The following is a 26,270-nucleotide window of genomic DNA, read 5'->3' as shown; positions in this document are numbered from 1 at the left end:
TCAGAAAAAGAACAATACATGATAATAAAAGCCACACAATAAATAACCTATAGAATAGAGCCAATTAAACAGCAGCAAAAGCATCATAATCTGTCTTATTATCTGGAAGATAACCTAAGCTTTTATTAAATGCTTGACTATCCTGTTTAAACTACTTGGGAGAGCACACAAAACTTTTTAAAGTTATTTGTTTAAAGGATCTAAAATGCTTTTGTGAGCAAAGCTTACCCAGCCTAGCAACAGTTACTGGGTGAGAAGTTAGCCTATATTATGAGACCTCTCACAGCCACATGATAGGCAGAGCTCCTTAACACCAGGGCTGCAGCTGAAGCAGGTACCATCTTGCCATCAAATAATCTCACCAAACAATGGTGAAACCTTTCTCTCTCTCCCCCTAGCATGCACAGATTCTAAGAAGACAATTCAGTTTAGGCTATGAGAACTAAGATTTCGCTTCCTCATCTAGTCCTCACTTGTCATTGGAGGAGGAAAAATCTTGACTGCAATCATGATTAGGAATCCAGATTTTGACACATTTGTTTGTTGTGCTGTTTGTTCAAAACTAATTCCACCACCTCCTAGACCAGAGACTTTTGAGCGGATTCGAGAATACAAGCCTTACAAAACTCGGTATTATACACACAGAGATATATTGGGTGAGTAGATAGTTACTTTATTTAATTTTAGATACTCACGCCTGTCCACCAAAAAGCCAATATATCTGGTGCTCAGTTGTTTTCATGCAGACATTGATCGCTCAGATACACTTAAGGTGTATCCACACATATTACAGTAATTACAGTTGCAGTAATCTCCATGCTAAACAGGATAAGAGTAAAATCTGGAGAAAATGCAGAAAGAAGGCCACAAACACAAGAGGGTAGAGACCTTAGTTAGGTAAAAATACTTCCGTCAGTTAGGGGAAGGGCTTTTAGCTTATAAAAGGATGTAAGTGTGTGAGAGACATGATGGAGAGTTTATGAAAGTTTAGGAAGAGTATAATAATTACTTGCCTCCCTGTCAACACAATCAATGTAGTCGCATGACACTGGTTTGGGACAGACCAAAAGCAGTGCTTTATACAACATCTAATGTACCTATGGGATTTACTGCTGTAGGACAGAGAGACTCTGATGGCCTCTAGAACTAACCTTCAAAAATTATTTGTTGTGAATGCATTTTTTCTTGATAAATATGTTAATGGATGAAAGTTTGACCAGTCATTTGATTAGCTTGTCTTAAGATCCATGGGCATGTTAGCAAGAGCCAGGACCCGCTGTCCTGTGTGGCGAATCACCAGGGCTACAGGGTTTGGAGCATTCCTAGACTCCCGAACTCTCCATTCAGCCACTGCTTTCCCCAGCTAACAGCCGAGGCTGATGCTTGATTTGTGACCACTGATTACTGGTTCCTCGATCCTCCCAGTGGTCAAAAGCCAGTCTCTGACAAAAGCCCAGTACCACTTGATGCAATGTTCATTCATCGCCCTACAGTGCCAACTGCTGGAACTGCACCCTTACCACTTGTGCTCCATGTTGCAGCTGCTCATGTAGGTGCCTGGTTGGTATGGTCTTCCCTTCTGCTTTTTGAAAAGGAAGAATGGGCATCTGCACTGTTGGGTGGGAATGCAGAGTGCCTGCTTCAACTGGGAAATCGCCTTGCTGGTGAGGGAGTGCTGCTGCTGCTGCATTAGCACAGAACGTAGGAAGCTGCCTTATACTGAGTCAGACCATTGGTCTGTCCTAGCTTAGCGCTGTCTATTGCAGCCCTCCAGTATATTAAACGAGTCTCTTCCAGCCCTATCTGGAGCTGTCGGAGATTGCACATGGGGCCTTCTGCATGCAGAGCAGGTGCACTACCAGTCAGCTACAAAGCACAGCTGGGCCCACCAGTTACCAACACAGAATTTGTTCGTGCCTGTGTGGGGCACTGTTGTGTGCCCTGTGGAACTCCTTGGCTTGTGCTACGTGGTGCAGATTGTGGCCTGCTTTTTTAATGCGTAGGCCCAGAGAGCAGTTGAATCCCGCATGCCTACTACGTGTGAATCCTACAAAGGCTCTCCTGAATGGGGCCAATGCATGCCATCACTTCTAGGTGTAAGCCTGATGTTAGTACTTGCTTGTGTTCTGACGTAGCTCACTCGGTAGAGCATGGGACTCTTAATCTCAGGGTCGTTGGTTCAAGCCCCACATTGGGGGAAAAGATGCCTGTATTGCAGGAGTTGGACTGGATGACCCTAGTGGTCCCTTCCAGCTCTACAATTCTAAGCAGTCAAATCTGCTAGCAAGTTGATCTGGGTAATCATTTTTTACATACTGAAATCAACCCAGGTCATTAAAAATGATGGGGGTGCACCAGCCTTCAGGAAATTATACATGGTTGAATAATATTAAATAAAAATACCTTAAATCTTAAAGCATCTATTTTAAATGTTCAAGCAAAGGAACAGGTGGCATGCGTAGTTTATGTATAACCTGTAGTGTTTTGTTCCCCAATTGTGGTTTGTTTGTTTTTTTGGCATACGTAGAATTGGGAGCTGACATTAAGCAAGCAGAAGCAGATAGAAGAGAAGCAGAAGTACAACAACGAATTGAAAAAGTGCAAACTAGACTATTGCTTCAGGTACAACTGTTCTGCTGTCATCGCATTATCCAATCTGTTGCACTGGGGCCTTTCTGCGAATATTTACTGATGTATAATGCAGACAGCAAATTTTACAGAAATATGTGATATATTGGGTGGGGAACCCGTGACTCTCCAGAGGCTGAGGGACTCCAGGTCCCATCAGCCCTGGACAGCATAGCCAATGGACTCAGGGATTATGGGAATTGCAGCCCAACAATATGGGCTATAACTTGCCTAACCTTGCTATATATGATTACATGAGTTTTATAGGTTTTACAATGTTTTGCTTTTAATGTTTATTTTGTAATCCACCCTTTCAAGACTATATTCTTCAATGTGTGATATAAATATTTATTTACATAATAAAATAATTGAATAAAAATACCATTGTATGGATCAGTTCTGTATTTATCTTTCTGATGTGTTAATTTGGGGAACTAACTCACCAGTGTTACGGATCAGGGTTCAGATTTGCTCATTAGCAACCCAGTATGGCAGGGAATAAAGCATAAGCCAGTGCCAAAGACCACAGACTCATAATTGAACCAAATCAATTGATTTATCGGTACTACAGTGTTTCATTTAAGGCATGTTATTATCTTCATGTAGAAGATAATGATATTTTGAAATTAGAGCAAATTAAAGATAGAGCAAATTAAAGCAATGTAATACAGAAATATAGTACCTTTAGAAAATAAATTTTACAAATGACATAGGAATAGCATAATAATTACATTGACAAAACAATGAATCAGTGTCTTCTTCCTGCCCTTCTCATTGGAACCTAGAATTTCTAAGTTTTGCAGCGTATTAGCATTTTGGAATAAAGTTCATGGTTACGCAGCCAGCGCTGTGAGCTAAGATCTTGTGAGCTTCAAAAGCAGAGTTAGATAAACTGCAAGCAGAGAGAGAGGGGGGATTCTTTAACTCAGCACCTGGACTGTGAGGATGGAATTTCCCACTTTATATCAATTTCATTACTCTATCTTGGAGTAGGGAGAGGGAGTGAAACTGCAACCCTTGCCTCTTCAGCAGCTCTTCACTTAGGACAGGGATGGGGAACCTGTGGCCCTCCAGATGTTGGACTACAACTGCTGGGGCTGATGGGAGTTGGAGTCCAAAACATCTGAGAGGCCACAGGTTCCCCATTCCTGGTGTAGGGCTTGTGCTCCATGACACATCTCAGCACTTGCTTTCCGAAACAGTTCAGTGTTCTGATCCTACATTTGTTTAGGCATTGTGGCTCGTTGTCTTTAAGTTCCTTAGCATCTCATTACACTGATGGTATGGTGTTTCCTTCTAATCTTCCCATCCAGGATGCAGAGGTCTCCCATAGACGGCAGAGAAACATGGCATAAAGTTCCAAGCCGCCTTTGCATAGTGTCACAGAAGCAAACTTTTCATCCCTTTAGTGCATTGTAGGTGCTCTCCTGTGTGCTTGACATTGGTTCTGCTGGTGCAGCAGGGTCCTGATTAACACAATCTACATGCAACACTGAGGCAAAAGCTATGAAATAGCCATTAAATTACTCCTGGGGAAACTACTGCCACCAGCCATGTAGAAACAGCAGCATCTGTCTTTTCATGGCAGCAATTGGGAATTTGTGGCCTTCCAGATATTGCTCTCTTCCCTGACCATTTGTCCAATGGCTCTTGTGCCAGCTCACCACCTTTCCCAGAAAGCTCTGTTTAGGGGTTTTCCCCTGGCTAATGCGAATTCTTCTGGTGCCACCTCTGCCTGCCCATTTGGAAAAAAAGGTTTGGATCGTTCTGCCAACATGTTTCTGGGCTGTACCACTTTCAGACTGCAGGTGGGCATGTGCACAGTTGAATGGTTTGCTGCAGAAATAAAATCCCTGCACACAGGTTTGGTGCAAAAAAACAAACCCACAACCCTTCACATAGAAAACCTAGACATTTGACGAGGCCCAAACCCTTCTCCCTGCTACTTCTCTGTACAGTGGTACCTTGGTTTACGAACTTAATCCATTCCGGAAGTCCGTTCTTAAACCGAAACCATTCTTAAACTGAGGCGCACTTTCCCTAATGAGGCCTCCCACCACCAGTGCCCTTCCACCACTTGGATTCTGTTCTTAGACCGAGGTAAAGTTCTCAAACCGGGACACTATTTCTGGTTTTGCCGAGTTTGTAAACCAAATCGTTCTTAAACCGGACTGTACTTAAAGCGAGGTACCACTGTACAGGGAACTTACTTTGTATGGAAGAACAGACAGTTGTGTAAGCTGCCACCTTTAGTCTGGAGTGGTAAAGCTCAAACATAGGCATATCCTCTATTCTGCTGCTTATGAGAACTACTGCTGTGCTGCTGCTTTAAAAAAGAAAATTAATGGGGAAATAATAAATATAGGGTGATATCCAACTAAGTCATAGAGCAGACCCATTTAAATTAAGGGACTTGTTGCTTAAGGTCATTGATATTAATGGGTCTGCTTTGACTATGACTTAGTTGGATATCACCCAGAGCGATCTAGCTGATGTGCAGCATTAGAATGTCCTCAGCACAGTTTTCTTCATGGCTATGCCTTGTTTTGTAGGCTGCAACAGAAAGAGAGGATGCTGTGGAAGATGCCCTCAATCGTGCAGCTGCTCTACACCAGCAAGATATTGAAGCCCTTAAAGAGAAAGATGAAAAAGCATTACAAGTCAGTAGTCGTTTTATTTTTGTTTGCAACATGTCAAGAGACAGTGCCTTGCATTTGGAGTTGTGTGGGGACGGATTCCCACCAATTGACACCCCCACGTCTGGATCCCTCTACAGTATGTCCCACACCATTCCCGAAGCCCCCCCCCCCCAAGTTCTTGGGGAAGGGAGTATGGGGCTGCAGAGGGAAGGGTGGAAGAAGCAGAAAAAGTCCCACTCCATGAACTGAAATCTGCTTTGTTTATGAATGGAATTTTGGGTCCAAACCTACATAAACATGCAGAAGCTGCATGTGGCACAATTTCTCTTGTAACAAGTAGGTAGATGGGGGGGGGGATTGTTCTTGAAAACGCCACTGAATTAAAAAAACAACACCACAAATGAAAATCTAGGGTGTCAAGGTAAAGATTCTGCTGAAACCTCTCTGACATGCAATGAGGGTTTGTTTGTTTTTTTAGATGGGAGCAGTGCTTTTTTTGTAGGGGGACACCTGGGGACACATACCCTTAAATATTTTGTGAATCTAAGTTTGGCCTCATTGAGGGGCAGTATTTCAATATGAGTAGGGAAATGAGACTATCCCTTAACATTTTTTTAGAAAATAAAGTACTGGATGGGAGAGTTCAAAACTGATTCATTACTGGCATTTTGACATCCTTTCTAGTCTGTGTCTCATTCTATTTCTACACATAAGAGCTGGCAGTAAAACTTTATTTTAGAACTACATTTATCTATTTATTTAAACTGTAAAAGGGCATTTCATTTTTCATAAATATATAAAACTTAAGCGGTCAATGCACTGGTGAGACAGTCACCAGAAAGATAACCTCAGCAAGCTATGTGGCTGAAGCATTTGAACTTGCATTTTCTACATCCAAAGTGGTTTATAAAGCGTAGTGCATTCTTTCTAGGCTCGTCTTGTTTAAAAGAGGGATGAAGCAGCCTAATCCCTCCCTTCCTACTCTAATTTGTTTTTCTAACACTGCTGCAGGAGGCTGTGAAGAACACAAGGATAGAAATGCTCCATCACCTGGAACTGGAACTGAAAAGAGAATCGGAAGCTGCTGAGCAGAGGATGACACACAAACTTCAACGACTCATGCTGGAGCTTGCGATGGAGAAGTCGAAAGCCGTTGCTGAAGCTAGACAGGAAGAGAGGAACAAAATATCTGGAATGCTTGACAAGCAAAACAAGTACTTGGCTTAACAACCCCATTTCATATTTTAAAGCAGGGATGGTGAAACCACTGGACTACGTCACCCATCATCCCTGATAGTTGACCATGCTGGTTGGGGATGATGGGATAATGAGTTCATTGCCACCTGGAGGGACTTGGGCTTCCCATCCCTGTTGAATATAAGGGGATGGGTTTAAGAGAGCTGCACCTGACCTTGTTTGCATCCAGATATCTGCAAATAGAGTACTTTCCACCACCAGTGTTCCTCCAACTAATCTGCAGGAGCTGGATGTGCAGTGGGTGCTTTCAAAAGTGGGATTGGTTTGCTAATGGGTCACTGAGATATTGCAAATGGGGCATGGGCAGCAGTAAATCTGGATTAAATTGATGGGTATTTTGATGCCAATGGCATTGTGTGGATGCAGCTTGTGGTTAGTGAGGAGAGCACTTAAGCACAAGCCGAGGTTCAGGTGACATGCTAAATCAACTCTTAGCTTTTTAAAAGAGCCTCTTTTAGGTTGGGCTCCTCCTGGAAGCCTGCATGTTGATACAGCCCTGGTAAGCCATTTTTGGGCTTACTGTGATTTGCAAACAAGGCTGATGTGATCAGTGGAGTTAACTCCCTGTTATGTGTACTGTTGGATAGTACCAGATTTAATAGAATCTGATAGTAAAGATGGGCAGGGTGGGGGTTAGGTCTTCAGAAGTTTTGCTATCTGGTTTCCACCTACAGATTTAGTCCAGTTTATTGGAAGGCATTTCGCTTTGCCTCCAGCTGAAAGAAATGTGCAGTTCACACAAGACTGGCTTTCAAATTGCCAGTAATGAAAAATTATGTTGAAGTTATCATATGATATTTTCTCTCACCCCTCCAGGAAGTTTTTGGAACAATTCCGGAAAGCTGGAGAGATTGCCAACGAAATTTATCAGAAGAACCTGCAGCAGTTGTCCGTGGAGAAAAAATATGAAATGGAAATGGCCTTTAAAATCTCCCAGAAAGAGTTTCAGGAAGAAACTGATAAACTCATCAAAGACGCAGAAAATCTCCGTGAGGCTCAGTTGGAAGAGGTGTCACACGAGGTGAGCAGGAAAAATGGCGAGATCCTGACTCTTAGCCAGCAACTGGAAAGCATGACAGACTGGAAAGATAGCCTGGAAGCAGAAATATTAGAAACAAGAGAAGCATTTCAGAAATACATTAACCTCACATTTCCACAACTTGCACCAGGGCAAGCAGACTTTATCTTACCATTCAGAAAAGTATCTCAGTTTGTTGACTCTGGTGTAGAATCGTAAGCTGAATGACAACCAGGAAGGAATTCTGCCCGTTTGCTGCAGCCATCCAGTCTTGCTGTAGAGGAGTTGCTTAACTGCTGGGGAATGAGGAGAAATAAATCCATCTTCTCTCACTAAGGTTTAACTGTGTGCCTGTGTCTATATTTCCCTTGGATAACTCATGAACTCCCCTGTGACTCGGATTGTGAAGCTGTGCTCTTTGAGGGGTGGATGGAGAATCTTGCTTCTGTATACTAAAAGAGAGCTGCTTCTGAAAAAGTTAGGGAGCACGGATGTCTCAATTTGAGCCCTGAAACTAGCAAGCGTGCCTCTGGACATGTGCAGAGAGCCTATCCCACCTTGCCACTGGGTTAACTGTAAGCTGCCTCCATACATATTTTATTTGAAGATGATATACTGCCAACTCAAGAAGGGTGGCTTCTAACAACTGCAAGCCCCAGCACGTTAAAAAAAAATGAAAGTGGATGGAGGAGCTAGCAAATTGCTCCTGATTTACCGCAACACATTCTAAGGCTATGTGTACCTATCATAAAAGTGGCAAAGCTGTGGACTTCCAGGTGTTGCTGGACTACAACTCCCATCACCTATAAGCTCATTGGTCTTGCTGGCCGGTGCTGATGGGAATTGGAACACAATCAGATATAGGTGTGCCCTATTAAAGTGCATGGAAGTGTTGAGGAACAACAAATCAATCACCCCCATGACTTTTCAGTTAGGAAAGTGGTGTGGAAATGCAGTGAAAGATGCAGAATAATGACTGATGGACACAAAATGAAAGCTCTATAAGCTCAGTAAAGAGCAGACACTGTATAGTCTCTGCATCAGCGAGGCTGGGGGTGAGGTCTTGCCACCTGGCAGTCCAGGACCTACATACACACTGCCCAGGCTTGCACATCAGGAGTTCGCTGCTGTGCTGCTGATGCAGCAAAAACATAGGAGATCACAGTTACCAGCCTCTACAGCAACAGCAGTGCTGTGATTCTCCAACAGTTTGACTCCCCCCCCCCAGGTGTACCCCATTGTCTTTTGAGAGACAGATGCCAACAATGTTGTCCTGTGGGACTGTCAAAAAGCAGACTGCATTAATTAGCTGGCAAATAATGTTCCCTTGCTCAGTGGATTCACTTTAGAAAAGTCCTCCCATAGGCAGCATGCTGAAAACAGTTCTCACAATCTCGTGTGGCCTAACAGTAACCAGTGTGTCCAACACAGTAGTTCCACAGTAGAGGCTATTAAGAGGGGTGCAGAAAACAGCTTTCAAATGCCTCTTAGGTGGATTTGGGAAGTCACAATCTCTTGTGTTTTGTGTGTTTTAAAACCTAGCACATAGCTAGGATGAGATGCTGATTTGAAGGACATTTCCCCGGCTGCATTTCCAGCAAGAGCAACAAAGAATGACAGGCAGGCGATGTATCCTCCAGCAGGATGGGACGCGTGCTTGGAGACCCCAGTGGGCTATTACAATTCGCACCGTGTCCTGTGGGATGCAACCATAGGCATAGCCAGGGAGGACGGGGGCAGCTGCCCCCCATCAAGTAAAACAATAGAAATAGTTAACTAACTGACCAATCACGTCGGTCCTGCTCCCCCTCAAAAGTCCTGCCTCCCCTAACCAAGTCCTGCCCCCCACCAAAAAACAACCCTGGCTGCGCCCATGGATGCAACAGGTGTGTGTATGTGAGAAACAGCTTTCAGCCAATATTGCCCTCATAAAGTGGGGAGGACAGTGGGGTAGGCAAGCGTGGGGACAATAAGCTCCGCGGCGGGGAGGCAGGAGCTCACAGAGGTCGGGAGGTGGGTTAAGTCCCCCAGCGAACACGTGTGCGCCCATTCCGAAGACCACTAAGCCTGACCTGAGACCGCGCCGCCTCCGGCCTTCTAGCTCCGCCTACCTCCGAGGCCCCGTAGGTCTCCATGGAGACGCTGCTCCTCCGCGGAAACACGACGCGGGCGCTTCTTCCATTTCAGGGGCCGAGAGAAGGAGGCTCCGAGGGCCCCGCGTGAGGCGGGAGGGGGGAAGCAGGTAAATCTCCGTGCTCGTCTTGGGGGGGGGGGGGAGAGAGACTATTGTTATTTACAGATCCGGGAGAGCGGGGGGGGGGGGAGTTTTACTGGAGCCAGGTGAGCGGGGTGGCGGGTCACATATTGTTAAATTCCTTCAAGAGGGTCGCCAGTATCCCCTTCCTCCATCTGCTCAGGACTCTGGTGCTTTTCCTTGCTATGGAGAACTAAGAAATTACACAGGTGAAGTTTTCCCACTGCTGCACTTCTGGAGGGGGGGGGGAGAGAATTAAGCACCTGTTGAATTTCTTCATGTCTGCTGCACAGCTGAGGGGCAAAGGAACTCCACCAAGCGGGAGGAGAAAGGGGGGAATAGAGCACTGTTTATACCGGAAATATTATTATCATCATTATTATTATTATTAATAATAATTATAATAGTAGTAGTAGTAGTAAATTTGTATACCGCCCTATATCTGCAGGCCTCAGGGCAGTTACAACATAAAATCACAAAATAGATAACAAAAACAGCCCAATAAACCCACACCCCTCCCCAACATTTAAAAAGGGCATGGGCTGTAATTAACTCTGGAAGCCCAAATAATGTAATGTGGAGCCCAAGGACGGGACACAGCCAGGCAACTCTGCCATGAGTGCCAACATTTTTCTTGTAGCTGTGTAATATTTTGGCTTAAATTGCCTGTTGTTGCTTCAGTTTTCTGTACACTGCTTAGATATATTTTAATCCATTAAGCAGCATAATCAAATGGTAGCTGTGTAAAAACACAGCCCATGACAGAAAGGGGCATACACAACTAGGGAGTCAGGAATTCTCACTCTTGTCACTGATATCACAGTGGTGGGGAACCTCAGACCCATGTACCAAACATGGCCCACCAGGCCATTTCTAGGAAGTCATACCCACACATCCCACACCTGATACCATGCATGACATCAGATATGGTGTGGGTAAAGATGGGACTCCAAAGGAACCATCAGGAGCCAATGTTCCCGGCTGTTCCTTGGATCCAGCAAGGCACGCTCCCATCCACCCATCTTGTTTACATAATCTGATTTTTATTATTATTAATCACATAAACATCAATATCCATAATAATGAATAAATCATAGTAAATATTAAGATATACATATACACAGCAAATAAGGTGTGTGCACACAATCTAGCTCTTAATTATAAGTTTAAGAAAAAAGGTGGAAGAGTGGAATAAGAACATGTAAAACACAAAAGTAATTAGAATTTCATCTCATAAAATCAGGATTATCTATTTTATTACATCAACTTGAACAAAGGTGTTTTTTCCCCAAAAGGCAACTGTTAAGTTAAATGCCATAGCTAGTTCACATGAACAAGGCCTGATACATTTTAGAAATACATAAACTGAAGCCTTCCATGGCTTGAGGCATGCTCCAAAAGAGTGTCAAGCATGCCTCCCTTTCTCTCAAAAATGCACAATTTCAAATCTCAATTAAGATACAGGTATGTATAATCCCTAACTAAAGTATTATATAATATTGTTTCTTTATGCAGAAGTAGGCAGCTTCTTGAAAACTTAAAAGATTGAGGAAGTTTTAATTGCATGTGCAATCACAATACTGTCAGTTATTCTGTGAAAAAAATTACCATGTATTGTAACAACGTGAGCCCTTCATATCTTGATAATGCAGAATGACTCACTCTCAAGCTGAAAGTGTCATAAAGAATATCATCCGTGAAATAGGACAAGAATGTGCCATGAAAGGTCAAACCGTATCAGAAACTCTGGTGGCATTCATGGTAAGTGCAAAATACACAGTTTGCTAATGTGCTTTATTTAAAAGCTCTTCTTTCTAGCAGTGTTAGAAACTGAAATATGAAAGCTAGGAGCTAAATGGCACCTTAAACATAGGTTATGGGTGCCGGTGTTATGTACTGAAGTTCTCACCCTGGGCCAGCAGGGGGATACTGTAGATAGTTATGCAAATGAAGGATCGAAAAGTGACATTCAGTGATTGGATAGTTTGTATGCAAATGAAGGATCGAAAAGTGACGTTCAGTGATTGGATAGTTTTAGAAAATGGCAACAGTTGCATTGTTCTGGAGCTCTATATAAGCAGGCTGACTGAGCTCCTCAGCCTAGTTCTGTTCTGGCATATGAATAAAGAAGAGCTGTTTAAAGAATCGCTGTGTCGCCTGACATGTTCGCCCACAACTTAACAGCCACAACCGAATGTCTAGGCGCGCTTTTTTAAACAACAAGAATACCAAGCTGAAAATGAATGAACTGCAGCTAAACCTATTAGTTTGCCTGATGCTGCAGCAATCTCTTGGATATCGAGGTGGGGAGAATTTCTCCTCTTAGGCCCTCAGCGCCAGCAGTGGCAGTTTTAATCTGAGTTTCTGAGCTCGCGGTACTGTGCCCAGAGCTCAGAAACTGCTCACGCGAATGAAATTCCCTGTTGCAAAATGCGCCTAGAACAATGGGAGTTTCAAACGCTGCTTTATAGTCATGTTAACATGTCACTCATGTGGCATTAAAATAATGTTAAAGGAACAGAACATCACAAAACATGATTGTCTCGGGGCTAAAATGCAAGTACAGTGGCACCTCGGGTTACATATGCTTCAGGTTACAGACTCCGCTAACTCAGAAATAGTACCTCGGGTTAAGAACTTTACTTCAGGATGAGAACAGAAATCATGCTCTGGCGGTGCGGCGGCAGCAGGAGGCCCCATTAGCTAAAGTGGTGCTTCAGGTTAAGAACAGACCTCCAGAACGAATTAAGTTCTTAACCTGAGGTACCACCGTAACACAAGAGTTATGCAGGTAACCCTTGGAACTCTAGAACCCATGGACAACTAAGGGAGCTGAACGTTGAAAGGTTCAGGACACACAAAAGAAGATGCTTTTTCACGCAGCGCATAGTTAAACTGAGGAACTCACTCCAAATGAAGCAATGATGACCACCAACCTGGATGGTTTGAGAAGAGTATTCATGACTTTCAGTGGCTACTAGCTGCAGTAGCAGTGCTCTACCTCCACTTGCAGACTGGGAAAGACTCATTGCTTCTTGTGCTTTCCACAGTAGTACACCTACTCTAGCATTTTGCTTCTTGAGCTGGGCAGGTAATGATGACATTTGTACTTACTTCCCCAAATGCTGGGAATGAGGCCCCTATATTTGTTCTCTGGAGCTCACAACCACACTTCTCCAAGCAATGTTTTAAAGGAGGCTAGAACTGAGAGCAGAATAAAACCTCATACTGGGTTGCTTCTATCCAGTGCCACCATAAGGGCTGTACCTCTGGGGCTCTGCTCTATATTTTATTTAATAGAATGATAAATTAACCACTCAACCATTTATTGCATATTTAAAAATCATTTTTAGTTCCCATTGATTTTGATAAAGTTTCCAAGTAAGTATGCTTGCTAGGACCAGGGAGTTAGTCCTCATGCCTATTAAATTAAACTGGGAAATGACATTTAGTGGGGAAACCTTGAGCAGTTGGGACATTTAATCTGTTTTATTCTGCGGTTGTATTTGGCAGTAATATATCTTTAAGAGCACAAGATAAATATTTAACTGGAAGCCTGGTGTTTTTTGTTTTTGTTTTCTGTTTCTTTTTACTTATAGGTGAAAGCTGTTGTATTGGATCCAAGGAATGGATTTAATGTGGACAGGACCCTTACAAAGGCTGATGTGCAAAAACTTATTAAGGTGATTTTGTGAATCTAAACATTTGTTTAACTATTTTTATACTGATTTCAATGAACTTACTAAGACTTATCAACAAATTAAAACAGTCTTTCAAGCAACTCATGAAGTCTGTGGGAGTTAAGCAGCCTAACTCTACTCAGGATTGCAGCCTAAATTATTGTTTTGTGGATAGTGTTTACCAAATTAATAAAAACCTATGTTTCAGACCACGAAATCATTGAAAGCCTATGCTCTCAGAGTCATCTAAAGCCACATATCTCTCCGTGATAAACCTTTGACTGCTGTCCATTTTCTCATTATCCGTTGAAATCTCCCCCACTTGCTTCACCAAACCTGCACAATTGGATCATAATTTTGTACACCCAGTTGTACAAAATATAACGTTTGATTTAAATGTAATGGAAATTTGGCGAGCGGATGACACTTAATGCATTCAGCCATAATAAGTAGAATTTAAAATATGCCTCACATAAATGGCTTTATAAGCACAGCTACATACATATATCATTGCTTCAAACTGTGATACATGCCCTTTTGAGGTGTGTAGGACACCTGAAAGATGAAAATGCTTTGTTCTAAAGAAAGCCTCCTGTGTGTGATTTTGAGGTTGTTAGATATGTTAGATAGATTTTAAGAATGTGGTTAGACTAGTTCATTGCCACTAGTGAACTAGTATTCCAAGCAACAAATCTCTCTGTGTGTCTGCAGCCTAGTGCTGCTGTATCATGCAGCAGCAGGCTGCATGCAGTGGTATATGAGACTGCTTGTGTAGAAGGGATTATTGGTGTCAAGGCTGAGGGCTGCATATTTGCTGCTTTAGAGTGTGTGGAGCTGCTTGCCTCCTCTCTGTGATGAGCATGAGTAGCTTCATGAAGCTATGTGCACTTCAGAGTTCCTGCAGCCACCTGGAATCAGGCAATAGCAAAAATTCTAATCCATATTATTCAACTCCAGGCAGCAGTCCACTTATTATGCTATTTAGGAACAAGTAAATTACAAACACTATGAACATTTTGTGTCTTTAAGCTACAGTATGGCAACGCAACATTTTGTTCTTGCAGTGGTGCTTCTCAGCCCCTTAATCTGTTTTCTCAAGTAATGTTTAAGCAAAGGGCACCTTATTTTTTAAATCAATTAAACTGATGGATTCTGTTTCACGTGTATAAATTCTGTAGCATGGTGTTTCTGGGTGCCCAACAGTAGTATTATTTCAATTAGTTAAGGGGCTTGAAATAACTTACATCAACATTTTCTCTTTTTAGCTTTCCATTGAAAGACTGCTTGACACAAGCAATCCATCCCTGGACACTATTAAGATGCAAGTTTATTTTGATATGAACTATATCAGTCGAGGTACTCAATGTGTGGAGTAATTTAATGTGAATATGGTGATGGTGCAATCCTATGCATGCTTACTCAGAAGTCACACTGTGGTCAAGAGGACTTGCTGTCTAGCAAATTTACATGGGATTGCAGCCGCAATGCATCTATTCTTGCTACATGTGAAAACTTACAGTACTGTAATACAATGGAACAGCAAATCCAATAATATGTGAACATGCTAAGAGATGCAATTTATAAGGAGGTTATAAATTAAATTGCCTCTTTAAAAAATATTCAACATTTACCTAACATTAGAACAGTTAATATTTATTGTGCATTTAAAATCCTGGAAGGGCATTTGTGTTTTTTTAAAAATTATCATCCTGTACCAAATAAATGGAACCGATACATTCCACAGTCTCAATTTACTACAACTGAGTTTGTGCAATTATGTTACATAGTGCAGTCCTATGTGTGATTACTTGTATGTAACCTCAGCATGTTCACTAGATAATGCCCTAGGATGGCAGCCCTCAGAATGAGAAGAGCATGGGAGGATTTAAGCATGTGAAATATGGGCATTTTTAACTAGCTAAGTTGAAAGTCTGTTGATGCCTATGCACGTCTTTTGGCTTCTCTGTGCCTCGGGGTTACAACTGATGTGTAACTGAAGAACTATCAAGTCTAGTGAAATCTGCATCACTATGTGGTCTGCTGAAGCATGCAGGTGGCGCCAGTGATATAACTTGCTTTTGTATCATCCTCTGTGTTTCCTCTTAGTTGAGTTAATCAAGGAACAGCATCGTGTTTTGGATTCTCGCCTTGCTCCAGTGGGCAGAGAAATTACAGATAGCCGTGCTCGTACCAGAGAGGAATTGGAAAGTGTTTATCGAAAAATTGTCAGCTATGTCCTGCTGCGCTCTGGCCTTGGATCCCCTACAGACATCAAGGTCATTAGAGAGGCAACTGGTTGGTAACTGTTTCAGATATATGCCATGAAGAGTTTTGCCTTACTCACTGTGGCCTTCCATTCAAACTAATTGCTGATAAGGGCATTATACTATTCTGCATACAAAATCTCTATACCTGAGATTCTAGGTAGTTCATGCAGAACTTGTAGTCTGGTGGTCTGCTTTAATGCCTTGCACAACTCCATACTTCCCTCCAAGCCTCCACCCCCCTGATGATATTCCTTGACCACTTACTCTTGCATGTCATTCATCTCCATCCTAATCCCTCCTTACACTCTTCAGGTCCTTAACCCCCTCAGTCCCCAAGTCCAAATTATTTAGACTCTTACCTCTTGGAAGGAGAATTAGTAGCGCAGAATCAGCAAATGTCTCCCAATGGCCTTATTCACTGACATATATACGGGGGGGGGGGGGGAGTGTGTCAAGAGTCTCTAAATTCTGTAGATGTTCTTGACACACTTTTTTTTTTTAAAAGAGAGAGAGAGGGGTGGGGCAGTTTAACACACGTAGCTTTGTCCATAACGATTTCAGTTTATGTTGAGTGTTAGTTTATTGATTATCCTCTTCAGCTGTCATAAGATTTAGCATTTTATAGCTCTTGGTAAGTTAAAATACTTTATACTTAACTATGTCCATAGGAGGGGGGCATGCAAAGGGGGCTGCAACAGGAAGAAAAAGATTGAGAAATTCCCATTCCACAAACAGAACATTCACAGTTCTTAGGATTCAAGCCATGATCTCCAGCATAGTGGGATCTCAAATGTGAATAAGTATCTTACTATACTAGGGGCATTTCCATGGAAAATCCAGTAAGATACACCCACACCAGTTACCTGTTGGTGATACCTAAATGATTGATTTGCAAAACGAAGCCCCAACTGGAAGCAACCCAATGTGAACAAATTGTGGTCTCGTCCCCAAATAACTTCTAGTGCTCACCTTTCTGTTTTATTTGATGTTACAGCTCTTGTCTGCCTTTTTTTTTTTTTTGGTATGACATTTTCCACATTTAATATTTTACAGCTGCCCTGCAGAGTGTCTTCCCTCAAACAGAACTTGCTGCTTTCCTCTCCCTTTCAAAGAAGGAGAAAGAGAGGCAGTTGAAGGAGCTCACCATGATTGTCACAGGAATTCGGTTATTCAACAAGGAGTGTGGGAAGGGAGGAGAAGGCATTGATGAGTGTAGGTATATACTAGTAGGTGCTAAACTTGATGATGTGTCTGTATTAGCCAGTTAAGCCACTTTCAAATGTGCAGAAATGCTCAGTGCTGACTGATCACCAATTTTGTAAGTAGTCCCATCTGAATTGCTTCATGCAAATACTGCATTTACCGTATTTTTCGCCCTATAGGACGCACTTTTTCCCCTCCAAAAATGAAGGGGAAATGTGTGTGCGTCCTATGGGGCGAATGCAGGCTTTTGCTGAAGCTTGGAGAGCGAGAGGGGTCGGTGCGCACCGACCGCTCTCGCTCTCCAGGCTTTAGGAAGCTATCAGCAAGCCTGGGGAGCCCGCGGGAGTTCCCACAGGGCTCCCTAGGCTGCGGATAACAGCCTGCTTCCTGGAGCGCGGGGCACGCTGAAAGTAGAGCGCCCGGCGCTTCGGGCACACATCTGCAGCCTAGGGAGCCCTGCGGGAGTTCCTGCAGGGCTCCGTAGGCTGCGGATAGCAGCTTGCTGCCTGGAGCGCGGGGCGCGCTGAAGCCGCGGCTGGGGGGGGGGAATAATTCTTTTCTTTATTCCCCCCTCCCCCCAAAAAAACTAGGTGCGTCCTATGGGCCGGCGCGTCCTATAGGGCGAAAAATACGGTAAGTTGATCTTCCAAATGAGATGTGATAACATGCTGTTCAGCTGCAGGTTAACTTTATTGAATATCTTCAAAATTGATAATCTGTACTATATTATCTATTAAAAACTCTGTTAAATTGGCTTGTTGTAAAGCCTTTCATAGGATTTTTATATATTTATATAAAATAGAAAGCTGTGTTAGCCTCCTGAGAGAAAAAAGAAATGTTTTTTAGTCTCACCATGAGACTAACTTTAAATAAGTTTCGTGTTAGAAAAATAGTGTGAGCTTTCATAGGTGACAACATACTACTTCAGATGCTTATTTTTGGAACTAGGAGAAGCAAGGTGGAAAAGTCAGTTAACATATGATAGTTTATTAACTAAAACCCAGCACTTTTAAAAGGTTATTGACTCAAACCAGGATCCAAAGATGCCAGCAATGTGTGCTTAAGAGTCCTTTTGCTGATGCCCAGTCTTGTCTGCAGTCATTCAAACTATGTTGGATGCTCTTCTGAGGTTCTCTCAGTCCTCAGGAGAGACCTTTCAGGGCATGCAAGGGGCTTCAAGAGGAAGGGAACCCACAAAAGCCTTGGTGTGCTCATATGGAAGACTCCATGCATCTCTTCGGATGTCAGCCCTGTTTATTTTAGACAGAAATAGGTGGGGAAAATGCTTGTGGTTAGTTACTGAATTTGAGGTTGGCATGCTCAGTAATTACTGCCATGCCTCTTCTGTATGTTTCAAACCAACCCTGTGTCAACAGTACCAGCTATTCTGAATGAAGCTATCCCAGCAGCCAACCACCATATAGAAATAGAACTGCAAGCTTCCAAGGATTTGGCGTACCAATACACAGCCTTGATTGAAATGATGCACCTGAGTCAAAATGCTGAGATAGAACTTAAAACGACAATGTTAAAAGAAGTCCTGTACAACGTGAGACAACACGAGGCTTTCCTCTGCATCATTCTGGTGAGATTGATTTATACTTTGCATCCCTTCTAGAATGCTGGCATATACAGTGGTACCTCGGGTTACATATGCTTCAGGTTATATATGCTTCAGGTTACAGACTCCGCTAACCCAGAAACAGTGCTTCAGGTTAAGAACTTTGCTTCAGGATGAGAACAGAAATCGTGCTCCGGTGGCGCGGCAGCAGCAGGAGGCCCCATTAGCTAAAGTGGTGCTTCAGGTTAAGAACAGTTTCAGCTTAAGTACAGACCTCCGGAACGAATTAAGTACTTAACCCGAGGTACCACTGTACATTAATTGTGCCCGTAAGCTTTTTGTATACTTATAACTATGCTTATTAAATTTATATACAGTATTGCCCTTCATTTGAAGATCACAGGGCAGTTTGCAACATAAAAATAAATTAAAAACCCAAATACAAAACACAACAAAAAACCACCTTTAATCCACCCACTCCCCTGAGACATTTAAAAGACCACAGATTGTTTAATCAGCGATTAAACAATGGCCTGGTTGAAGAAGAATGTTATTGCTTGGTGCCTAAAGATCTGTAATAAAGGAGCCAGGTGAGCCTTCCTGGGGAGAACATTCAACAAACAGGAAACCACCATAGAAAAGGCCTGTTTTCATGTTGCCACCCTCTGGACCTCTCATGGAGGGGTCACAGAAAGAAGGGCCTCAGTTGATTATCATTCCTTTGGTACATATCTTTAGACACTAGGCAAAAACATGCCTCTTCTCCCAGGCCTTTGGCTAATTAAACAATCTGTGGCCTTTTAAACTGTGGCGGTGGGGGGTAAGAAGTGTCATTCTCTGCAGTACATGAAGCAGTATAGGAGTACATGTCCAGATGACTGAGAATCTAATTGGAGATTGTCAGTGTTTGTGTGTGTGTGTGTGTGTGTGTGTGTGTGTGTGTTCCATCCCATATTTCATTTAAAGAGCTCAAGATGGCATACATGGTTCTCCCCCTGCCCCCTGCTTTGTCCCATTATTTATCCTCACAACAACCCTGGGACGTTGGTTAGGCTTGGAGATACTGACTGCCTCAAGGCCACTCAACGAGCTAAGGTAGATGTGGTAGATTCAATGAACTGTGGAAATGTCCTGAATTTCCATTGGTAATCTGCTGTATGCTGTCTTTTCAGTCTGATGTGATCACATGTGCACAAGAAGTTGATATGATGCAGAAGCAGTTTGCCGCACAGATGGAGCACTTAAAAAGTATTGTTCAGGCAAAGACAGCAGTGCCTACGTCTCTGGTTTATGTAAGTTCCTAAATTGCAAGAATGTAAAAAGGACTAGCTTGTGTTTGTGTGCTGAGTTAGTGACACAGACCTCTTTTACACCGAGAGACAGAGAGAGCCTGGATCCTTGCCTTTCTGTTCAGCTAGTCCAAGGGAGTTTTGAGCTTGTTGATAGTGCTGAGAGAGAGGTCTTGACCCGCCCCCGCCCCCGATGTTTTCCCAATTTCAACTGCCCCCAGGAACTATACAATTTGTTACATACAACAAAGCATACAGGTGCCCATACGATACCATAGAGCATATTGGGGTGGGGTATTCAGATTGGGGAAATAATCCATTACAGGGACAGGGGAGAATTAACCCACCCAGCATCTTCATGCAGCTTTATTTAAAACAAAAAAACCCTGCAGGACATCAGATCTCCTGTCATCGTAGCAAGTTTGTCTCTAGGATTTTACACAGAGCTGCTAAAAAAGAAAGTACTGTAAGTTCTGTAGGTTTGTACAGATAGCTTTCTGTCAGTTTAACAGCATGAAAATTCCCTGTTCTCTGTTTAACTTTCATCAGAGGAATCTATTGCTTTATTGTATACAAGGAGTATATATCCTGGCAGTGTGATAGTCTTTGGTCCTATGCTGTGCTAGAAATAACATAAAGAAATCAGGGATGCATGTTAAGGAGAGGAGAGAGTGTAAATATTCCTTCAAAAATCCTTTACAATTAAAATTGTTAGGGTTTAAGATCATGAATTGCACCCCCTGCTTTTGTCTCCTCACCTGTAGAGTATATATAAAGAACAGCAGACTACATATTTTTGGCAAGCAGGCAGCATAATTTTGCAAATACAATTTCAATTTCTTTGTGTTTTTTCCCTCCCAGCCTATATTTATTGCACTTTCTAACCTTTGGACCAGTTTTCAAGATGAGATCCTGGTGCTGAGTTTCCTCAATAACTTGACTATCAATCTCCAGCAGTTCCTAGGAGCCCATTCAGTTATTTTTCCAGAAGATGTGATGGAATCTCTTCTTGAAGATATTATTGTAAAAACTGATGAGGAAAGGTTAAAAGAAAGTGCTGGTACTAAAACCATAATTATGCATTTTGAATTAATGTATAAATTCCATGGAATACTCTTGCTATCTTCAGATTCTTAGCCCTTTGAGAGCTAGAGCTTCCATTTTATTGCTAAATAAGGATCGTGTGTCATAAAAACCACTGAGCCTCTTTGGCTTGCTGATTGGAAGGTTGGTGGTTCGAATCCCCACAACGGAGTAAGCTCTCATTGCTCTGTCCCAGCTCCTGGCAACCTAGCAGTTCAAAAGCACACCAGTGCAAGTAGATAAATGGGTACTGCTGTGGTGGGAAGGAAAACAGTGTTTCCGTTTGCTCTGGTTTCTGTCATGGTGTCCCGTTGTGCCAGAAGCGGTTTAGTCAGACTGGCCACATGACCCGGAAAGCTGTCTGTGGACAAATGCCGGCTTCCTTGGCCTGAAGCAAGTTGAGCGCCACACCCCATAGTCGCTTTGACTGGACTTAACCATCCGGGGGTCCTTTACCTTTTGCCTTTACCATGTGTCATGCACTTATGGCTATATATATATATATAATAAAAAATAGTATGGCTGCCCAATAACATATGTTTTCTGGGTTGCTCTTGGAAAATTAAAATAAAAAAATAAAATGCAGTATCAAAACCTCCTGTTCCGCAAACTATTCCTAGGCCACACTATAGCCTCATCTTTCTAGAACATCTGAAAATAGTAAGTCTTTCACATACTGCTGCTTTTTTATTCAATCTTGAACATGGTGTGCATACCTCCTCTTCCTCCATGAAACACATAATATGCAACATAAGCCCTACACAGGGAGGCTATGTAGTGCCATGCGCACAGTTTTCCAACACATACATGAATTGGAACACTTGTCTAGTAAGCGTCAGAACCATGGCATGTCCGTTCTGTGTGTGGAATGAGTATCTTGTATACTCCTGGCCTTAAAAGCTGTGCTATGATTCTGTTGTTCTCATGCAAAGCAGAAGCATTTCCTTCTAAGCTGAGTGTGGTGAGACCTAGTCTATAAACACTAATTACTGGGAAGTTAGCTGCTGCATGTAACTTTGTTAGTTTCCGAGTCAGAATCTGCTCATAGTTTCAACTAAGAAATCTGGGAAGAAACAGCAGTGGTTTTTATTTATTTTTAAAAAATATTTTTTTATATTTTTTAAAAGTTTTAAATATTTAAAAAATATTTTTAGTACACAGGGTTGTCATCTTTAACAGAGCTTTGCTGTGTACTTCCCCAGATACTTGCCGAGTCTGTACATTGGTAAGGAAACACATTATTCCATAGGTGCCACCACTGGCGGAGGAAGAAGAGTATGGGGGGAGTGCACTGGTCCTGGCAGTGCGATCCCGGCAGGGTGCCATCGCAGCTGCTCCCTCCGCCTGCGCTGGGTGCCACGCCCCCACAGGCAATGTGCCCTGCCCCCGCCTGCTCTCTGTCCCTCGGTGCTGGAGCATGACGCTCCGCCACTAGGTGCCACATGGGTACAGGAATGTCTTCTCTGAGGGAAACCTTAAACAGCAAAAGGTTACCTGGGTCTTTGTTTTTTGCTGCAGCTGTTTTGATGAATTGTGTTATTGTTTGGGGAAAAAATACGTTTTAAAATAAATGTTTTGTGAGCTGTTCTGAGGGCCAATATTGTGGATATAAGTAATAAATAAAAGTTGCCCTGAACCTTCCCACCTAATATGAAATACTAGATTATTCAGTACCTCACTAGGTACTTGTGCCATGGGATTCAGTGGTCTCAACCTTACCCAGTAACCATGTGTATACATGGGTATGATCTGGAGTGTTTCTAGGTAGGACCTCAATGTTGCAAATGGGTTATTGAGATACAGCAAATGGGTCCTTGGCAACAGGTTTTTAACATCATATTCCCCCCAGAAAGGGAACAGCTTGATTAAATGCTGGGGGGTGGGGGAAATATACTCTTGTCATTTTTACACCAACAATATTGTGCGGACATTGCAACTAATAATAATAATAAAAATCTGCACGCATAAGCAATTTTCTCCTGCAATAAATACCTGTCTAGAAGCACTCCCATTTTTTCTGATACTGAAAATATATCCTAAGCTGCTGGTTTTTTTTTAATATTTCAGATAGCAAAGTAAATCCCGCCGACTTTACCGTAGAAGAATGGCTCTTCCCAGAAACCACCATTAATTTCAGCCAAGTGCAAATTCAGTACCATGGGTTTTGTGCTTACACTTTTGCCGTGAAAGATGGTCTTCTTATCCCAGGTTTGCCAATTGTAGATAAGTCCTGTTTGCTTTTTAAGAGCATTCTTACTGCTTCATATTATGCTTTAAGTTGTAGACTGCCTTGCTTTATTTTTATAGAAGTTTGGTGTATAAATAAAATAAAAATACCTGACATATAAGGAGCTTGCCACCCAAACTACTGGGGCTTGGCTTATAAATGGAGATGGAGAAGAATTTGAGGCAGTAGGAATGTGGGGGTGAGGAGGGAAGGAACAGTGACAAGCATTTGGTAGGCGGGAGATAAAGCTGAGGAAGGGAATTAGAAAACTGGTATACACAGTGGTGGTAGCTGGGACAGAGAAACTACGGAAAGGAAGACCACACATATCAACAAGACAAGGGCAAATCCAATCAGTGCCAGTCTACTGGAAACTAATTCTCTTGGTTGGAGAGAAGAGGGATGTTGGAGCCTCCACTGCTTTAACAGCACCCTGTTTAGAATTCCATTCAAAGCATAAATTTGTATTTTTTTGTTCAGCAAAGAAACTAGAATTTAACAGTGCAATTTTTAAAAGGGTATTACTCTTTTTACTGAAGTAATCCACATCATGCAGGATTAGCTATGGAATACTTTACTCTTGTTCTTAGTTCATAGAAAGTGATTTGCTGAGGGAGAGCATGGTTTAAAGTTGACTGAATTTTCTGACAGGTTAGACACTAGAGCCATTCTTAATTTCAAAAGTGAAAACACTATAATCTGCATCAGGAATGTCATGAAGAAATCCTCTGTTCTTTTGTGCTTTGTTGTCAGCGAACCTTGCTGTTGGAATCCTGAAGTTTCGGGAGAAATATTATGCCTTTAGTTCCAAGGAAGCGGCATATAATTTTGCCAAGAATCCAGAGAAATGCGTTAAGATGATTGCAGAAAAAGCAAAGGAATCTGCAGAGCTTATTCAGCTGCTTGAACTTCATCAGCAATTTGAATCCCTTGCCCCTTATTCTCAGGTATTCAACACATTTATCCTTTACTTATTTAGGCCACTCCAAGAAAGCTTCATTCTAGAGAAAAGCCAAATAAGAGGCAGTATGAGAGAACTTACGCATAGCATGGAGAAAGTGGATAGAGGAAAGTTCTTCTCCCTCTCAAAATGTGTAGATATCCAAGGAAGATGAATGCTGGAAGATTCAGAAGAGATAAGAGAAACTACTCCTTCACACAGCACATAGTTAAACTATGGAGGTCTGTCCCACAGGAGGTAGTGATGTCTGCCAACATGGATGGTTTTAACGGGAGTAGACAAATTTATGGAGGACAAGGCTATCAGTGCCTACTAACCACAGTGGCTGTGTTCTTTTTCAACTGTTGGATGCAGTATGCTTCTGCGAACCGTAGGAGAGGAGAATGTTTTTGTGCTTGGTCCTGGTTGTGGGCTTCCCATAGGTTTCTGGTTGGCCACAGTGAGAACTGGATGCTGGACTAGATGGGCCATTGGCCTGATGAAGCAGGCTCCTGTGTTCTTATGCTCCAAAAGCAATATAGCTACCATTTTAATAATACAGGAAGTTGATCAGGAAGTATCTCCAAGAAGAGGTACTTCTTAATGCATAAGGTTGGTGCCACACTTCTTGCTTTGGCAGTGTCTTGTCCTTACTAGTCCATTGTGGGTTTAGCTGCAGTTAGCATGGAGAATAGCACAGTTCCAGAGTGGCTTGCGGTAGTTGGATGCATTGGTTCAGTACACTCAACACTCCAAACAGCCCCATCTGGAAGTGTGCTAAATGATGTGGTGTTGAGATATCTTCCCTTTTAGTTTTTATCTAATGCTTGGTTGGAAGGTGAAAATGTGGAAATAAGAAATAGCTATTCCTTTTTGTTGTTGTTACAGATCAGAGCCAAAGACAAGAAGAGTATGAAACCCATCACAAAATGTGACACCAGTACTCAGACGGACATCCATATTTTGCCACCAAATATTGTGAAGAACTATGAGTGGAATGAATGGGAACTGAGAAGAAAAGCCATCAAACTGGTTTGTGTCAACATGATTTGAGAGACTAGTTCAGACAAACTACAAATAACAATTATCTCTCAGATCTTTTCAGACTTAACTCCATGCATTTGACCTTAAATTTTTGAGCCCCTCCATCTTTTGTTTTCAGCTTTGTTTGGAATAGCATAGTGCAACATTCATGCTGAAGCTTTTACTTTGTTACTTTAAAATGTCTAAACTTCCCTTCATCGTGTCTGGGTGGTGTACAATAATGATAATATAAATATATAAACATCACATATCCTTCATAACAATAAAACTGACAGGTAACAAACCTATGAAGCAGACAGTGGCAGTAAAATGAATTAAAATGCCTGGGCAAACAAAAAGAAGTCTTGATCTTGCACCAAAGAAATGGAAAGTGCTTTCCCCTTGCTAGTTCATTGTCGACATAGGCTTTATACACATCCTAGAATATGATCAGTTTATTCAATCCACCCTTGATAAGAAAGTATAAATCATTTATAAGTCTTTCAGGCAGTGCAATCCTTTAACGTAATCTCACATTATGTTAAATGTAACTGTGATTATTCTTTTATCTTTTTTTTATATATATATTCAGGCAAACTTGCGCCAAAAGCTAACTCACTCAGTGCAGACCAATCTAAGTCACATGAGAAGGGACAACTGCAGCCAGGTGTACCCACTGAAGGATAATGGCACACAGACCAAGCGTGTAAGCAATACTAATGTACCCAAGCCTCAGATTTTCCTGGCTGGTCTCCGTGGAGGAACACCTCCAACTACCCACATGATCAAAATCAACTTAACAAGAGCAGTTGATGAAACATAAATGACAAGTCCTTCAATAAATGAACTTTAAAAACAAAAAGCAAATTCATTGTGTCTCATTCTTTGTTCTATTATTTCAAAGGCAATCATTGTATCATTAATGGGCCAGATGAAAGGTATCATGGGTAAGTTGAGTCTTCTATCCCCAGCCTTGTCCCATTGTAGCATCTTGTATTGGAAGGTGCAGTACTAGCTATATTTGTGGACTGCTACTCCTCACCATGCAATGCTCCCAGCTATCCTCTGTCAGTCTTAGCAATTAGCCCTCCCAGTCTGAGCACCTTTCTTTCCTTTTTGAGGGGATAACGGGAAATTCACTTTTCCTTTGGTCTTGGATTTCATCTTAAGAAATATTTCGCATGACTTTAGTTGTGCTAAA

General features: G+C 42.2%; 2 protein-coding genes and 1 long non-coding RNA gene across 6 annotated transcripts; 2 read left to right on the top strand and 1 right to left on the bottom strand.

Annotated features, from left to right (window-relative positions):
- Positions 1-307: 307 nt before the first annotated feature.
- Positions 308-7,878, top strand: C3H6orf163 (chromosome 3 C6orf163 homolog). The gene is made up of 5 exons (XM_028722930.2): positions 308-656; positions 2,528-2,622; positions 5,181-5,288; positions 6,279-6,481; positions 7,341-7,878. The coding sequence occupies exons 1-5, from the start codon at positions 509-511 to the stop codon at positions 7,759-7,761; spliced, it is 975 nt and encodes a 324-aa protein (XP_028578763.2). The 5' UTR covers positions 308-508; the 3' UTR covers positions 7,762-7,878.
- On the bottom strand, positions 3,163-9,745 carry LOC114593934 (uncharacterized). 3 transcript variants are annotated; one of them, XR_003705829.2, is made up of 5 exons: positions 9,654-9,745; positions 7,715-7,838; positions 7,333-7,617; positions 6,318-6,429; positions 3,163-5,258 (listed from the first exon to the last, which is right to left on the bottom strand). It is a non-coding gene; the product is annotated as an uncharacterized LOC114593934 (long non-coding RNA). The 3 variants fall into 3 exon arrangements; XR_003705830.2 differs by having other exon boundaries at positions 9,615-9,721; XR_003705831.2 differs by having other exon boundaries at positions 7,715-7,835; positions 9,615-9,700.
- Positions 9,663-25,936, top strand: CFAP206 (cilia and flagella associated protein 206). 2 transcript variants are annotated; one of them, XM_028722927.2, is made up of 13 exons: positions 9,663-9,784; positions 11,449-11,557; positions 13,396-13,479; positions 14,742-14,832; positions 15,583-15,771; positions 16,797-16,955; positions 18,323-18,531; positions 19,680-19,799; positions 20,658-20,856; positions 22,947-23,087; positions 23,860-24,053; positions 24,935-25,078; positions 25,662-25,936. In XM_028722927.2, the coding sequence occupies exons 2-13, from the start codon at positions 11,450-11,452 to the stop codon at positions 25,890-25,892; spliced, it is 1,869 nt and encodes a 622-aa protein (XP_028578760.1). In that variant the 5' UTR covers positions 9,663-9,784; position 11,449; the 3' UTR covers positions 25,893-25,936. The 2 variants fall into 2 exon arrangements, with proteins under 2 accessions (XP_028578760.1, XP_028578761.1); XM_028722928.2 differs by lacking the exon at positions 9,663-9,784 and adding an exon at positions 9,886-10,005.
- Positions 25,937-26,270: the final 334 nt, after the last annotated feature.

Source organism: Podarcis muralis, chromosome 3 (genome assembly GCF_964188315.1).
Source record: "Podarcis muralis chromosome 3, rPodMur119.hap1.1, whole genome shotgun sequence".
Classification (NCBI taxonomy): Eukaryota; Metazoa; Chordata; class Lepidosauria; order Squamata; family Lacertidae; genus Podarcis; species Podarcis muralis.
Note: the sequence above shows the minus strand (reverse complement) of the source record. Positions and strands in the feature narration are given on the sequence as shown.

What these genes read in the sequence shown, in the direction of transcription:
- CFAP206 (XM_028722927.2), top strand. Translation starts at nt 11,450, where the DNA reads ATGACTCACTCTCAAGCTGAAAGTGTCATAAAGAATATCATCCGTGAA. An exon ending in TGCCTACGTCTCTGGTTTAT is followed by an intron (nt 19,800 to 20,657) that starts GTAAGTTCCTAA and finishes TTTCCCTCCCAG; the next exon opens with CCTATATTTATTGCACTTTC. An exon ending in AGATGGTCTTCTTATCCCAG is followed by an intron (nt 23,088 to 23,859) that starts GTTTGCCAATTG and finishes CTTTGTTGTCAG; the next exon opens with CGAACCTTGCTGTTGGAATC.
- C3H6orf163 (XM_028722930.2), top strand. Translation starts at nt 509, where the DNA reads ATGATTAGGAATCCAGATTTTGACACATTTGTTTGTTGTGCTGTTTGT. An exon ending in TACACACAGAGATATATTGG is followed by an intron (nt 657 to 2,527) that starts GTGAGTAGATAG and finishes TGGCATACGTAG; the next exon opens with AATTGGGAGCTGACATTAAG. An exon ending in ATGCTTGACAAGCAAAACAA is followed by an intron (nt 6,482 to 7,340) that starts GTACTTGGCTTA and finishes TCACCCCTCCAG; the next exon opens with GAAGTTTTTGGAACAATTCC.